The 17,270-nt window shown below is 41.3% G+C and overlaps 1 protein-coding gene across 1 annotated transcript in view; it reads left to right on the forward strand.

The window, feature by feature from the left end:
- The window catches only part of MACF1 (microtubule actin crosslinking factor 1), a 331,566-nt gene that overhangs the window by 119,667 nt on the left and 194,629 nt on the right, over positions 1–17,270 (forward strand). The window contains 1 exon segment of the mRNA XM_043578675.1: positions 7,199–7,260. Coding sequence (XP_043434610.1) covers positions 7,199–7,260 — 62 coding nt within the window.

A 17,270-nucleotide genomic window follows, 5' to 3' on the forward strand; every position in this document is an offset into this window, starting at 1 on the left:
ACTGTACCCTCACATGGCGGAGAGAGGACTGTCTGGGGTCCTTTTATAAAGAACCACCTTTTTATAAGGCTCCACCCTCTTGACCTAATCATGTTCCGAAGACCTCACCTCCTGATACTATCACAGTGGGGGGTTAGGATTTCAACATATAAGTTTAGGGGAGGAGATACAAACATTCAGTCCTCAACACATGGATTATAGTAGGGAAACCTGTTAGAAACAGAGGGAAAAGAAAAGTTCAGTTTTAGACAAATTGAATTTGAGATGACCATGAAATGTTTAGGAGGCAATTAGGCATATGGGAGTGGTATTTAGGATGAAAGCGTGAGCTTAAGATATGGATTTGAAAATTATCAGTTATGATTGAAAACATAGGAGTAGATGAAGTCATTCTGGGAGAATGGAGAGAACAGCTCTTCGTAACTTTTTTTAAAAGCTGTGTTTTTGGGGGGCACCTGGGTGGCTCAGTTGGTTAATAAGCATCTGACTTCAGCTCAGGTCATGATCTCGCGGTTTGTGAGTTTGAGCCCCTGTCATGCTCTTTGCTGACAGCTCAGAGCCTGGACCCTCCTTCGGATTCTCCCTCTCTCTCTAGCCCTTCCTCACTTTCGTGCTCTCTCTCTCTCTCTCTCTCTCTCTCTCTCTCTCAAAAATAAACATTAAAGGGGCGCCTGGGTGGTGCAGTCGGTTAGGCGTCCGACTTCAGCCAGGTCACGATCTCGCGGTCCGTGAGTTCGAGCCCCGCGTCAGGCTCTGGGCTCATGGCTCGGAGCCTGGAGGCTGTTTCCGATTCTGTGTCTCCCTCTCTCTCTGCCCCTCCCCCGTTCATGCTCTGTATCTCTCTGTCCCCAAAATAAATAAAAACGTTGAAAAAAAATTAAAAAAAAAAAAAACATTAAAAAAAATAAAAACAAATAAAATCTATGTTTTTCCCCTTCCACCATGCACATAACACCCACCTGTATCTTAAGAATACAGAATGAAGGAAAGAGGGTGAAGGATGAGTAAACATATAAGGAGTGAGCAGAAGAGAAGGAATAACCCAAAGAGGAAGAGGAACACTAGGGTAGAATGGAGTCTGAGATTCATGAGGGAGAGTGGGTTTAAAAGCTGAAGGAGGGGCGCCTGGGTGGCGCAGTCGGTTAAGCGTCCGACTTCAGCCAGGTCACGATCTCGCGGTCCGTGAGTTCGAGCCCCGCGTCAGGCTCTGGGCTGATGGCTCAGAGCCTGGAGCCTGTTTCGGATTCTGTGTGTCTCCCTCTCTCTCTGCCCCTCCCCCGTTCATGCTCTGTCTCTCTCTGTCCCAAAAATAAATAAACGTTGAAAAAAAAAATAAAAAAATAAAAGCTGAAGGAATGATCAGCAGTGTCATTTGAATTGACAGGAAGGTGATTGTGGAGAAAGCAGTTTCAGTGAATTTGTGGGGCTGGAGGCCACACAGGTCACATGGGGGACTAGGAGGAGAGGAAGTGGAGACAACATTGTCATCATACTTGTTCAGGAAGCCAAGGGGAAAGGAAAGAGAGAAGTTAAAGATATACAAGCTAGGGGATAATTGTTGGATTAAGGTTCCTGAGGGAAGAGAAGAGATGGGATCCAGATTTTAGGTGGAAGGACTTGCCTAAGTTACAGGAAGGACATCTCTGCCAGTGAAACAAAAAGAAAGAAAATTAGGGTATATTGGTAGCTCAGTGGACTGTAATGCCCTTAATAAAAGTTGGAAACAAGTATTAAATCCTTCTAATTAACTAATCCCTGAATGATTAATTGGTGCCTCAATATGTACAATCTTAGAATTTCCCAGTGGGCAGTTGGGTTCTTTGTTGTCAGTTCATAGCCTTTGGTGGGGCCAAGTTTATAAGAAGCATCAAAAATGTGGCCTTTTCTTTGATTGACTTGGGTACCTTTGAAAATTGTACCTTTGCTGGGCCTGGAATTAAATTAGGGATTTGTGTGTAGGAAGCCAAACCTAAAACTTATTTTAAAAGTTTCAAAGTCTGAGCTGTTTGGAGCATTTTGAAGGTATAATAGTTAAAGTTGCTCTTTGGCTTCCCTGATGAATTTCCTTGCTAAAAATATTAATGATCTTAAACCCCAGGTACTGCAGTATCCTTGTCTTAATGCTTAAATTGGAAAGAACTTGCATATAATTGATGGGTCTGCAACACAGGATCCTAAAAAAGAATCCTCCAGCTTTGGGGCACTGTTGTTCCATAAAACCCTTTTCTGAGGAGCTTCTGGCTCAGCTCTAAAGCAGGCTAGCTGGTCTTGAAAAGGGCTTGTAATCACGTTGCCCTTAGTAATTATGTTCAGAGTAAGTACTCAGACCTCTCACTCCTGAATTGAAAGTCAGTTTTTTAGCTATTAGAAACATGACTGATATGAGAACATTAGGTCTACCTAGCGCATTATTATCCTGTAAGGACTTGGTAGGTGAATAGAATAGCTTATGGATATAGTAAGATGGAATGAACAGTCTCCATCATGCCCGTTGCATCTTTAGGTCTAAAATAAAGGAGGCAGTGGACTAAAGAGAAATCCTATGAATTCCGCCTCTTTAAAATGTTGATTAGTTTAGGGGCACCTGGGTGGCTCAGTTGGCTGGGTGTCCGACTCTTGATCTTGGCTCGGGTCTTGCTCTTAGGGTGGTGAGTTCAAGCCCCATGTTGGGCTCCGCTCTGGGTGTGAAATCCATTAAAAAAAAAAAGTTGATCAGTTTAAAAGGACATTTGTTAACTTTTCCAACTATGTGTTAACCTGTCACAGCAAACGCATATAGCTTTTATGATAAAATAAATTCTGAAAAGAAAAATAAGAAGGAAAACTTGTGTCTCCAGGGTGAGAATTTTGTAAAATTAGAAACAGGCCACTCTTGGTTAAGAAGGTATTAAGTGTAGTGAAGCAGAATGGGTTTGGTAGTGGTGAAAATGTAGGGGGTGGGGCAGAACTTTCAGTTGGCTTTTTGTTTTCTCATCATGGCTGCATGTTTCAGCACACAGGTGACTCTTACTGCGCTGTTGGCTTTTTTACCTGTTGGACTGTTTTCTTGTAGGTAACTTGGCTGTGATTTCATTCTGTGTGTTTTGTTAGCCAGTCTTCTAATCATATATTGGCCAGTCAAGAAAGTTTTTGTTTTAGGTCACATCCTGCAGAGCTTTAGCTGTTAGCAGCTTTGGGAGATACAAAAAGTAAAGCATGGTCTCCTTCCTTAAGGAGTTAATTATCTCATGGGTGATGTGAGAGTAAGCATATTAAAAGCCAGGACTCTATATGTAAGTGCTGACTGAGTGATTAGCATAGTAAGAACCATAAAAATGTGTAGGACAAAGAGACTGTTGAGCCTGGAGTTGTCAAGAAAGGCTGCCAGAGTAGTTTTCTCAAGCATACATCTGATCATGTCATCTCCTATTTAAAATCTTTCAAAGCTTCCTCTTACCTATCTCTACCAATTTCTTAGTGGTAAAGTTTGAACTCCTTTGTTTGCAAGAACGGTCATGATTTGACCCATGCCATCCTATCTAGTTTTAAATCTCTCCACTACCTAATATACATCCTGTCTTTCAACCATCCTTGATTCTGTGCTCTTCTCTGAACATAAGCTCCCAGTTGTCTCCATGAATTTGCATTACGTGAAACTTCGTGTAGTAGCTTTGTCCCTTCCTTTTAATTCCTGGCTAACTTCTACTCATCTTTTAAGGTTTAGGTAGAGTCATTCATCTGGAAACTTTCACTAATTGCTCATGTTTCCCTCTCCTGTTCAGGTAGCTTAACCATTTCTCTTGTGTTCTTGAGCACTCTGTGCTTAGCTCTGTTATAGCATGTATCAAACTGTACTGAAGTTATTTCTCTTTTCTGCTAGACTTTTTCTTTTCTTTTCTTTTCTTTTCTTTTCTTTTCTTTTCTTTTCTTTTCTTTTCTCTTCTCTTCTCTTCTCTTCTCTTCTCTTCTCTTCTTTTCTTTGTAGGTTCCATGCCCATTGTGGGGCTTGAACTCAGGACCCTGAGATTAGGAGTTGCCTCCACCAACTGAGGCAGCCAGGCGCCCTGTCATCTCTTTTAAAGAATAGGGACAGTGACTTTGGTATCTATTGTCAGAGTCAAACACAGGCTCTTCTAGGGACCTAGGTCCTTAATAAAGACGTATTCAAAGAAGAAATGAGTAAATGAATAAACTAAATTTTAAGGAATAAATAGCATTTGGAGAGGTAGAGAAGGAGAGATTAGCATGTCATGAAGAGAAAATAGTGTGAGCAAAGTGTCAGTGATTTAGATGAGACTACAGTTGTAAGTGGATTCTTTTGTGATTGTTTTTGTTTCAAGTTTTTATTTAAATTCCAGTTAACATATAGTGTAATATTGGTTTCAGGAGTAGAATTTAGTGATTCATCACTTACATATAACACCCGGTGCTCATCCCAACAAGTGCCCTCCTTAATACCCATCACCTATTTAGCTCACCCCCCACCCACTTCTCTCCAGCAACCCTCAGTTTGTTCTCTGTAGTTGAGAGTCTCATGGTTTGCCTCTCTCTGTCTCTCTCCCTTTTTTTCTCTTCCCCTATGTTCATCTGTTTTGTTTCTTAAATTCCACATATGATTGAAATCGTATGGTATTTGTCTTTCTCTGACTGACTTGTTTCATTTAGCATAATACACTCTAGCTCCACCCACATCATTGCAAATGGCAAAATTTCATTCTTTTTGATGGCTCAGTAATATTCCATCGTGTGTGTGTGTGTGTGTGTGTGTGTGTGTGTGTGTGTGTGTGTATGCCATATCTCTATGCATTCATCAGTCAATGGACACTCAGGCTCTTTCCATAATTTGGCTATTGTTGATAATGCTGCCATAAACATTGGGGTGATGTGCCCCTTTGAATCAGTATTTTTGTATCCTTTGTGTAAATCCCTAGTAGTGCAATTGCTGGGTTGTAGGATAGTTCTATTTTTAACTTTTTGAGTTATAAGTGGATTCTGATTCAGTCTGCAGATGACACAGGTTTGGAAAGGATAATGAAGATGTTAGAAAACTGAATCAGCATCTAAAAAGATCAAAATACATTGGAATTACAGTGGTCAAATCTAATAAAGATCTTGGCTTTGAATACTTACAGGACTCTATTAAGTGAAAGCCTACACTTAAAAAAAAAAATTCTAGGGGCGCCTGGGTGGCTCAGTCGGTTAGGCGTCCGACTTCAGCTCAGGTCACGATCTCGCGGTCTGTGAGTTCGAGCCCCACGTCGGGCTCTGGGCTGATGGCTCAGAGCCTAGAGCCTGCTTCCGATTCTGTGTCTCCCTCTCTCTCTGCCCCTCCCCTGTTCATGCTCTGTCTCTCTCTGTCTCAAAAAAAATAAAAAATAAAATGAAAAGTTAAGAAAAAAATTCTAACAGTTCCAAATGAGAGCCAATAGGTAGAGTTTATAGTGAAGCAGATGATGACATTTTATAGAACTATTAAATCAATATGTATTGCCTTAGGAGGTAGTAAATTCTCTATTAAATCTTAAATATCAGGAATATTATAGAAGTATGCAGGATCTGGGCACACCTTTCAACCCCGAATAGATGATTCTTTATTGTTGAAGGGAATCATGTTTCAGCAGGGAATGACACTAGATAACTAATTCTAACTCCTAAGTTCTGTGGTATATAGCAGGAAGAGATCAGTGTTCTTGCAAGGCAGGAAAGGATTTAAAGCTGAAAAGAAGGATGTGAAGTTCAGACCAGAGACAGGGATGAGGTAGCCTTACCAAATGGCTATAAACTTAGAAACGTGAGCAGGTAGTACATTCACCTAGAAGTAGAGAGAGAGTGTTGGCATTATTTGGAATGGTGCCTATGTGACCCTTACTAGGTAGTCAGTTAGAAAGGAAGAACCAGGCAGCGGGGAGGGAAAACCTCACTGATGTTTGTGTGGATTGCTAGTGAACCAGAGTTCTATAATTCTGCCACTTTCTTCTCTGGAATGCTGACTGACTGGGAGCAAAAAATGGAAGAGTTGAGCAATGTGGTAATTCAGGTTTGCAGATTGTCACGGTGAACGTAGTGGTAGAAGGTTAGGCAGATGACAGTTCCTGGGGTATTAATGATGGCAGCTTTGAATTGCTTAACTGTGTTGTCTAGCATAGACTGGAATAATCTTAGATGCTCTTAAAGGGAATGGAGTGATGAAGGTTAGGAATGATTAGAGGTACAGAAGGTTGATAAAGATGACTGTTAAGTAGGTATGTTTGGAGCAGAAATGAGGCCCAGGAATGGCAGCGTGATGGCTGGATATGCACAGGAGATCAAGTAATTTGAGGATGCCACAGGGTGCCTGTGAAGATAATCAGTGTGAACTAAGTTGTTACGGAGGTTAAGGTAGATTTAGCATGTGGAGGGGGACAGGTGGCAGGGAGTGGTCCATGACAGCAAGGATGATTTGAATAAGGTAGTATGGGGATGGCATAGGCTTCAAATAGAAGAAAAAGAACAAGGCTGATGGATCAGTGGGGTGGAAGCACCCTGGGGAATTGGCGGGTGTGGTAGAAAGGGAGTCCTCTGCAGGACCAGGCCTCTGGAACAGTGATTGCCAAGTATTGGCAGTCATGTATTTGTTAAAGAGGTGCACAAAATGGAGAATGAAGGAGAATTTGCCTACAAAGAAGTGGCTCTGTAAGACTTAGGAGAAGGAAGGAGTGGGGGAGATGTGCAGTGTGGGTAAACTGAGCAGCTTTCTGACTTTGCCTGATTGGTAAAGGCTGGTGAGGAAAGTAGGACAGGAGAGGGTGGGGGCAGAGCATTGGTCAGGCAGATCAGTTTGCAGAGAGGGAGATGTGGCCACTGCTAATACAAGGGTCCCAAATGCCAAGGCCACTCCACCTCTTCTGCAGGTGGTATTCACAGCTTTGCCTTTATGGAGGTTGTTTTGGGGGAAGCAGAGAATCACTCACTCCCCAGAGGATTATGATGTTAAAGAGACTTCGCCACAATATGGTTTCTGAGGCATATGGGGCTCTGTCTCATCTGTAAAGCAGCAACATGGTCGGGACAGGGGAGGAAGTCCAGAGAGGCCAAATCTTCCCAACAACAAGACACTTTTCATGGGTCTATGGAAACTATCTTCACAGTCCACGGAGAAGCTGGGGTGTGGATGAAGCCGGGGTATGGGAACTTGTCCGGGCAGCACTAAGCCAGTGCCTTCTCTGTGTTTCCTTTACAGATGAACGGGACCGTGTTCAGAAGAAGACATTCACCAAATGGGTCAATAAGCACCTGATGAAGGTAGGACTCCTTCACAGATGTTGCACTGGCACCTCTGGCTGCTCTTCAGCTGGATTTATCAGTCTTGTCTCTTGGATAGTTCAGATTGCTTGTCATGTGCTCAATGTAGATACACATGTGACTTTTTAAAAATAACTAACATAGTCATAACAGTGTGGAAACTTGTACTGATCGGTTTCTTGGAGACGACAGTAATAAATGCCATTACCTCAGAAGGTTGAGGGTTGAGGTTGAGGGTTGAGGTTGCCGGGGGGTGATTCCTAGATTCAAAGAACACTTTGTTCCTAGCTTTATAAATTATCTTCTAAGCTCCCTTCTTTATTTTTTTTCTAGATTTGACCACTGTGTAAGGATGGGGAAGAGGGGCTTTTATTCTCTAAGTGTACAAATCGTAAATGTTTAGTTTAAGCAATTTTTACATGTGTATATACATTATAACCACCATGCAGTTTAAGATGCAGAGTACTTCCAGAATTGCTGGTGGGAGGGTTGGTGGGGAGGGACAGATTTTATTATTATTTTTAAATAGAGGAGAAACCTAGGCAGAGGCCTGTTATAATTTTTTTTTTTAACGTTTATTTTTGAGACAGAGAGAGACAGAGCATGAACGGGGGAGGGGCAGAGAGAGAGGGAGACACAGAATCGGAAGCAGGCTCCAGGCTCTGAGCCATCAGCCCAGAGCCCGACGCGGGGCTCGAACTCACGGACCACGAGATTGTGACCTGAGCTGAAGTTGGACGATTAGCCGACTGAGCCACCCAGGCACCCCAAGCAGAGGCCTGTTAAAAGCCCACCTCAGGGAGCGCCTGGATGGCTCACTTGATTGAGTGTCTGACTTCAGCTCAGGTCATGATCTCATAGTTTGTGAGTTCGAGCCCCACATCGGGCTTGCTGCTGTCATTGTAGAGCCCGCTTCAGATCCTCTGTCACCGCTTCTCTCTGTCCCTCCCCTGCTCACACTCTCGCTCTCAAAATAAATAAAAACATTAAAAAAAACACACACACACCTCAGGCTACGCAGTGTGACTAATATGGCGGTCAATATTTGAAAACAAAAGTTTTGAATATTGTATAATAATTACTCAAATAATTCAGAAAATTTTGAGTTATATTGATTACTGCTCGGGAAAGGTCACCAGTGACCTCTTAATTGCTGTATCCGGTAGCCTGGTTTTGTCTTTCTCTTATTTGATTTCTCTACAGCATCTGATACTGTTGACTAATTTATTATTTCTTAAAACCCTCTTTTATGTTGGTTTCTCCTATACTGCTTTTTCCTGAATTACCTCTTTCCTCTATGAATGCCTTTTTCATGCTTCTCTGACTGGCCTTTCTTTCTGACTTCTCCATGTTGCTGGTCCCTAGGGACCTAACCTTACCCATTTTCTAGTTTTGTTCTCTGTACTCGTCTTTGGCAGTCTCTTGTGTTAGTCACAGGGATCACTGGTGGCGCGGAATGCAAGAAAGCACAGGAAGAAAAAGAATACAAGGTGATCTCATAGAATCTGGTGTCTGGAGGCAGCTAGGCTTTACGAAAAACTAAACATTATCAGGCAGCTACTCTCTTTTTATGAGGCCTTGTGTTCTTTCACTTTTATTTCTTTCTGTATGCCTCCTGTGTCTCTGCATTTCTCCCATTGCTTGTGTGTAAGCTGTGGTGGTTGTCTCTCAAATGGTGATATAAACCCTTGTGGCTGCAGGATTCTGAAGACAATAGAAAATCTGATCGGCTGGGGTTTCTTTTTCCTCCATGGGTCAGGTGTCCATCTATAGCTCGGTAATCTGTAGCTAGGGAGATGGTTACATAAATTAAACATACCTCCTTAGGGCCACTTGTTTAATGGTAATTGCAGGTGAGGGCAGTTTTCAAACTATAAAGTATGGATAAGGACATAATGAGGGGTACCTGGGTGGCTCAGTCTGTTAAGCGTCTGACTCTTGATTTCAGCTCAAGTCATGATCTCTTGGTTCTCTCTAAGATTAAGCCCCACGTGTGGCTCTATGCTAATAGCGCAGAGCCTGCTCGGCATTCTCTCTCTGCCACTTATGTGTGCACACGCACTCTCTCTCTCTCAAAAAAAAAAAAAAGGACATAATAATAGAGCCATTTCCTGTATTCTTTCCTAAGCCAAAGACCGTGTACTAGACACGTTCATCTGGATGTCACTCAGACATATCTTATATTCAACACATCCCCAAATTGCTGAATATTTTCACTCACGTACCTAGCTGTCCAAATTAGGAACCTAGAATCGTACTATTTTCAGCCTGCCAATCATCCCCTTGTCACCAGCTCCAGTCACTCACTTCCAACTCAGAAAATGCTTGCATCTGACTTTTCCTCTCTATCTCCATGACTTCTGTTCTAGTCTAGGGCCTCTTCAGCTTGCCTTGACCACTGTAATAGTTCCCAATATTGTTTTCTGTAGTAACAATGTTGAGGAAAATAGTTTACTGAGTGCTTCCTGTAAAGCGGACATTCTGTACTAAGTCCCTTACATGCATTATCTCATTTAATCCTCACTGACGATTGCTGTAGACTCTAGTAATTTTCCCATTTTATCAATGAGGAAAATGAGGTTTAGGGAGGTTAACTTGTTCAAGGTCACATCACTAGAAAGAGGCAGAACTGAAATTTTAGAATTCAGGCAGCCTAAAGTCTAGAACTTGTGCTGTTAACATCAGTAATGGCCCCGGCTTCTGCCTACCTTTCCAGCCTCAGAGTGTTGAATTTCCCTCCTACCTCAGGCTCTTGCTGAACCATGTGCCATGCTATTTTATGACTCTGTATCTTTGCTCATGCTGCTTTCTCTGCGTGGAGCCTTCTCCAGCTCTGTTTTGCCTGCATAATACCAATTTAACACCTCCTCAATAAATATTTTCCAGAATCTCCCATATGGAATTGACTACCCTTTTCTTTGTGCCCTCACTGTATTCCTTACATACTTCTGTTACAGTATTTATATACATTCCATATTTTCTGTTTGATTGTAACTTGAAGGCAGATCTTATGTCTTATTTTGTTAGTGTCAGAAGAAAGAAGAAAGGAAGAGACACATGGAGAGAAAATTGCTATTCCCCTCTAATTCCTTCAGTGTGTACCATTTGCCCTCAGTTTGGTGACACAGAACTCTGTCATGATGCAGAACCCTTCCCAAGCTGGTTCCAAGCTGCCCAGCTTCATTTGCAGGCATTCTCGCCTGTGTGGCCTGTGCTTGGTCACATGATACAACTCAGTGCTCCCTAAACACTGTGTGCTTTCACACCTCTTTGCTTATTCATTTCTCTCTCCCAGGAATGCACATCCCAGTGTCCTCTGCCTGGCCATCACCCACTTACCCTTTAAGGCCCAGCTCCAATATCACCTTCCTGAGAATCTGACCTCCAGTCCTTAGACTAAATTAATTGCCACTCTCTGTTCCACACCACTTTGAAGTGATGCCTCGTGTGCTCACTCATTGGTCTCCTCCGTCGGTGCACTCACTGAGGGCTAGGGTTTGTATTGTACTACTTTGTCTACTACGTACTGCACCACAGATGTGAGAAGTACCCAGTATTTGTTGCCCTGAGTAATATTCTAATAGTGCTTTATAGCTTATAAAGCACATTCTTATCTGGCTTGATTCTTATAATAACTGAAGGAAGTAAAGGTTTTTAATCCTCTCGATGCTCACAACTAAGGTAAGTGAGAGTCAGAATGATAAAGTGACTTTCCCAAGATCATACAGCTGGTGGAAGGATGGAGCTAGGGATCACTCACAAGTCTCATGATGAAAATTACTTGTTCTTTCTACTAAATATGCCCCCAATTTATTTTTTCATGCCTCATATCTAACAATCAGAAGAACTGAACTCAGGCTTGTCCCTTAAACTTTGTACTTTGAATACAAATGCACTGGCTCGCTGCTGTTGCTGGTTGGACCTCTGCCTCAGTGCTGTGTGATGACAGGAGGCCCAGGGAGGGAGAAACCAGATGAATACAGCGGAGCATTGTTAGAAATTGGAAGCTGGCCAGAACTTTACTTCAGTCCCCGGCTATTTTTCATCTCTTCTCAGACACCCAGCCAAGGGCATTTCTCATCTAGGGATATTTCAGAGGGAGTCACTGCTAATCAGAATCACTGCTCCATGCTGGCATCCTTTGAACTTTGGTCTGAGAATTACAGATCGAGATTTGCTTTTTGTAGTTCAGGCATCCCTTGCTGTGCTCCCCAAGTACACCCAGATTAACGTGGCCATTGGCAAGTAGATGGATATAAGATCAAAGCAACCAAGCCTCCTAAGTTCTGGATTTAGTTGACCTAGGATCCCTTGGATCCCCAGCTATCTCTGTGGGAAACAGTTTGTTGTGGTTTAAGCAAATTAATTCTTCTTTCTTAGTTGAGAACACTGTTGGTCCAATCTTAAAAGAGATTTGCTAAGGCTGTTAGCATCTTAATATATAAGTAAACTAATTTAGAATGCAAGCCTACAAACCCAAGAGTTCTGAGCATATACTAGAACCATCAAAAGGAAAAATCTAGAGTTTTGTTATTTAAAAAAAATTTTTTTTTCAAGTAGACTCCTCACCCAACGTAGGGCTCGAACTCATGACCTCGAGATGAAGAGTTGCATGCTCTACTGGCCAAGCCAGCCAGGCACCCCCAAATATCCAAAGTTTTAAATGAGCGCGGGTCTTTCACAGGTAAAAAGTCTGGGACAATTATAATCTGTTTTTTAGCATTAGCTTTTAGGCTTTTCCTCAAGGATAAATTTGGCCATGGAATCAATATGGAATTCCCCTTACAGTTTAGAAATCTGAGTTCAGGGGCACCTGGGTGGCTCGGTTGGTTAAGCATCCAACTTTAGCTCAGGTCACAAGCTCCCGGTTCGTGTGTTCGAGCCCCACATCAGGCTCTGTGCTGAGAGCTCAGAGCCCAGAGCCTACTTCAAATTCTGTCTCCCTTGCTCTCTGCCCCTCCCCTACTTGTGCTGTGTCTCTCACTGTCTCTCAAAATGGAATAAATGTTAAAAAAAAAAAAAAAAAGAAGAAATCTATGAATTCAGGGGCGCCTGGGTGGCTCAGTTGGTTGAGCATCTGACTTTGGTTCAGGTCATGATCTCACGGTTCATGGGTTCAAGCTCCGTGTTGGGCTCTGTGCTGACAGCTTGCTCAGAGCCTGGAGCCTGCTTTGGATTCTGTGTCTCGCTCTCTCTGGCCCTCCCCCGCTCACTCTGTGTCTCACTGTCTCTCTCAAAAATTAAATAAAAACATTTAAAAAAAAGTTACTAGGTTCACTTTTACATACCCTGTACCTTTTATAAGTGTAGATGAGAATAAATAACATATTCTTCTCTTTAAAACTTTCTTCTCTGACCTGTTTATCATTCTTCAACATAGTTTGGGTCAAGGAAATTGAGCTGCTTGTGTTTCTTTTAAGTCTTAGAGGAAAGGTTTTTTTGATCAGGGTTTCTGCAGGTGTCAAAGAATACCACATGACAATCCTTGGTTCTCTTTGGGAAAGGAAGAGGTCCTCTTAATATGTCCTTTCTACCCTTCAAGCATCATGGAAGCCTTGTGAAGGGAAAGAGCACTGAACTTGGAGTTGGGAGACAGTGATGGACACTTCCCATATCAGTGATCTTATACAGGGTACCTAACTTGACCAGGCAACACTTTTCTCATCTGCCAGCTGGGAGTGTTAAAATTCCTTTGGGCCAGATTCTGATTCCAAGTACCCAAGTGCAGTTTGTTCCCTTTGCTAAAGCTACTCAGAAATTTGGGGAAGCTGTTTCATTTTCTGTAACTTCAAATTAATTTTCTTTTTTTTTTTTTTTTAATGGGCTCTACACCCAACACGGGGCTTGAAATCATGACCCTGAACCAAGATCATGTATCTCATGCTCTACTGACTGACCCATAACACCCATAACTTCAAGTTAATCTGTAAAGAACTGGGAGAGCAGAGCTTTCCTTAGCTTATTGATGCACAGGAATTGAGGAGGACTGGCCTCGGTGGACTTGATCCCTCAAAACATAGTCATTCCTTAATTTTTAAAAATAGCTATTTTGAGATTTAATTCACGTAGCCTACAATTTACCCATGTTTAAAGTATACAATTCAGTGACTTATAGCATATTCAGAGTTGTGCAACAATCACCACAATCCATTCTAGAACCCTTTCGTCATCCCCAAAAGAAACCCTGTATTCTTCAGTCATCACCCCAGTCCCTCTGTACCATCCCCCAGCCCCAGACAACCACTAATCTACTTTCTGACTCTTTAGATTTGCCTATTCTAGATATCTTTTATAAATGGAATCATACAATATGTGGTCCTTTGCTTTTTGTAACTGGCTTCTTTCACTTAACATAATGTTTTCAGAGTTCATCCACATTATAGCATGTATCAGTATTTAATTGCCAGATAATACTCCACTGTATGGATGTGCAACATTTTGTTTACCAATTTATCAATTGATAGACATTTGGATTATTTCCACTGGCTGTTATGAACAATGAATGCTGTGAACATGCATTCATTTTTTTTTTTTCCTGGACAGATATTTTCAGTTCTCTTGGATATTCACCTGGGAGTAGAATCACTGGGTCATATGGTAACTTGTGTTTAGCTTTTTGAGGAACTGTCAGACTGTTTACCAAAGCGACTGCACCATTTTATATTCCCACCAGCAATGTGTGAGGGTCTGTTTCTCTATATCCTCATCAACAGTTATAATCCATCTTTTTTATTATAATTATCCTCTTGGGTGTGGACTGGTATCTTACTGTAGTTTTGATTTACATTTTCCTTATGGCTAATCATTTTGAGCATCTTTTCATCAGTTTGTTAGCCATTTGTATATATTCTTTGGAGACATTCGCTAATGTTGACAGTGATCTTCACAGGGAATGCAAACAGGCAAAAACCTGAGTAGCTGAAGTTATTCACTCATCTTTTTGTTGACAGAATAGCATGAGTATTAGTTGGAGAAAAAGATACATATTAATGATTCCTGATCAGTCTTGGCTTTGTCTGACTGCCTCTAAAACATCTGATGCTTGGTCCACTGGACTTTTCCTTTTCCTTTTCCTTTTCCTTTTCCTTTTCCTTTTCCTTTTCCTTTTCCAGTCTTATTGAGACAGAGTTGACATACATCACTGTATGAGTGTAATGTGTATAGCACAATGGTTTGAGTTACCTATATTATGAAATGATTAGCAGTAAGTTTAGTTAGTATCCACAATGTCACATGAATACAATAAAAAGAGAAAGCAAAAAAAGAAAAAAAATTTTTTCCTTGTAATGACAATTCTTAGGATTTATTTTTAACAACTTTCATATATATCATACAGCATTGTTAGCTTTTTTTTTTTTTTTTGGCTATTGGACTTTTTCTTTTATCTTTATTTTAAAAGTTTATTTATTTTGAGAGGAAGAGGGAGAGAGTGGGGGATGGGCAGAGAGAGAATCCCAAGCAGGCTGCACACTTAGTGCAGAGCCTGATTTGGGGCTCAGTCTCTTCTTTTTTTTTTTAATTTTTTTTTCTAACGTTTATTTATTTTTGAGACAGAGAGAGACAGAGCATGAATGGGGAAGGGGCAGAGAGAAAGGGAGACACAGAATCGGAAGCAGGCTCCAGGCTCTGAGTGGTCAGCACAGAGCCCGACACGGGGCTCGAACTCCCAGACCACGAGATTGTGACCTGAGCCGAAGTCGGCCGCTCAACCGACTGAGCCACCCAGGTGCCCCTGGGGCTCAGTCTCTTAACTGTGAGATCATGACCTGAGCTGAAATCAAGAAAGAGTTGGTCGCTTAACTACCTGAGCCACCAGGTGCCCTGCTATTGGACTTTTTCTTAAGAGATTTATGGAAAACTTTAGAGGCAACTTGATATGTGCAGAAGAGATAAAGACTTTGGAATGGGGCAGAATTGGAGACCTGGATTTTATTGGCCTGACCGTTTACTAGCTGTGTGATCTTGGGATATGAATTGAACCCTCCAAATCCCATCTCTGTATTTGAAAATTTTCTAACATAGAAGCACTAGTGTTAGCTAGTACTTTATCCATCTGTAGGCAGAGCTGTGCCCAATATGCTTCAGAAACACTATTGTTCTCTGTTATTGAAAATTCTCAGGAAAAAATGCTCCCCTCCCTTCCCCCATTATCTCTGTCTATATCTATCTTTTATAGTTTTTCATAGTTAGTCATTATAACCAAAGACTGAGAGACAAAATAAACTCATTTCACCTAAGTTTTTTGTAAGGTGGTTGAATTTTGCTATTTGCAGGTGTAAAACATAACTGGCATTTTTAGAAGGAGATATTGAGGCCTTGATGTGAAATTAACTTTGTATTTCAAAATACCACCTTTTTCTTTTTAGTACTCATGGTATTTAGTGTCCTTTTGATAATATGATCTCACTTGGTCCTCATTCCTATTATTATTTATTTAAATAATTATTCAGTGCCCATTCTTGATTTTAATACCTTATGCTCAGGTCTTACCTATCAAAAATAAGTCTCTCATTGTCATTTCTCTTTTTAACCCTTAACATCAAGTACTTCATATTTTCCTACTTTATTTATTTATTCATTTTGAACTTCTAATTCTTTTTATTTTTATTTTTATTTGAGAGGGAGAGAGAGAGCAAGCGAGTGGGGGAGAGGAGCAGAGGGAGAGAGAGAGAGAGAGAGAGAGAGAGAGAGAGAGAGAGAGAGAGAATTCCAAGGAGACTCCATGCTTAGTGCAAAGCCCAATACGGAGCTCCATCCCATGACCTTGAGATCGTGACCTGAGTCACCCAGGCACCCCTCACTTTTTTATTTATTTTTTTTAACCCACCATTCATTTATGATCTGATTTCTAGTCTACCACTCTCTAGAAAACGATTCTCACAAAAAACACTGTTATTTGTAAGAAAACTAAAAAACGCTTTCTTGGTCCTTATCCTTGTCCTGGAGCATTTGATACTAGCAATAATCCACCCCTTCCTCGATCACCCTTTCTTGTTTTTTTGCCTACTTCTTTCACTGCCTTTTTCCACCCTGTCCTTTGTTGATTACTTTTCCATCTCCTGCCTTCTAATTTTGGCTATTCCCGCAGGCTCAGTCCTTAGCACTCTGTCTTCTTTCTTGCCCCTAACCCAGAAAGGCCAACATTTCCCATGTCTTTAGCTAGCACCTCTCTGCATATGACTTCTAAACTTAAGTTCTCAGCTGACCCAAATTGAATTCTGGTATTTTCAGCTGCTTCCAGAACATTACCGTTTGTAGCTCCTTTTCTACTCTTTTAATTTCAACATATTTATGGGGCTCCTGGGTGGCTCCCAGTCAGTTAAGTGTCCAACTCTTGATTTCAGCACAGGTCACTGTCTCACAGTTTGTGAGATCGAGCCCCATGTCAGGCTCTGTGCTGGCAGCTTGGAGCCTGATTGGGATTGTCTTTCTCTGTCTCTTTCTGCTCCTCCCCACACCCTCCCCCTCAAATAAATAAATAAACTTTAAATAAAATAAATTCAGTATATTTAAAATTGAACTTACCAAATCCATTCTTTCCAACCCTCATGACCTGCTTATGCAACCATGGTGCACCATGGTTGTGCAAGCTTGAAACCTTGGACCCACTTGATGGAGAGGTCTTGAAATTTTGGAGCCACTGGTGTGCTGGAGCTAGCTTACATGGGCTCATGAGAACTGAATACTAATTCTGTGAGTTGGTTGCTAAGCACAGCCATTATGAAATATTATATAAGCTTACAATGAAATAAGTTATATTTAAAATAATGGTAATAAATACTCAAAACACATCATCTCATAATTATTTTACTACATGTTAATATTTTCTATGCTCTTGAAGTTAATTATGTATGCTGTATCTCTGATGGAAAAGTATATAATGGTGTGCTCTTGTACATTTCTTCCTGACATCACTTTTAGTGATAGTATATTAGTGGCTGGAAATTGGTCATGGTGGGAGTATTTACATGATGGAAATCAACAAATGCTACAAGTCTGAGCTAGATGTG

This window comes from Prionailurus bengalensis, chromosome C1 (assembly GCF_016509475.1).
Source record: "Prionailurus bengalensis isolate Pbe53 chromosome C1, Fcat_Pben_1.1_paternal_pri, whole genome shotgun sequence".
Taxonomy (NCBI): domain Eukaryota; kingdom Metazoa; phylum Chordata; class Mammalia; order Carnivora; family Felidae; genus Prionailurus; species Prionailurus bengalensis.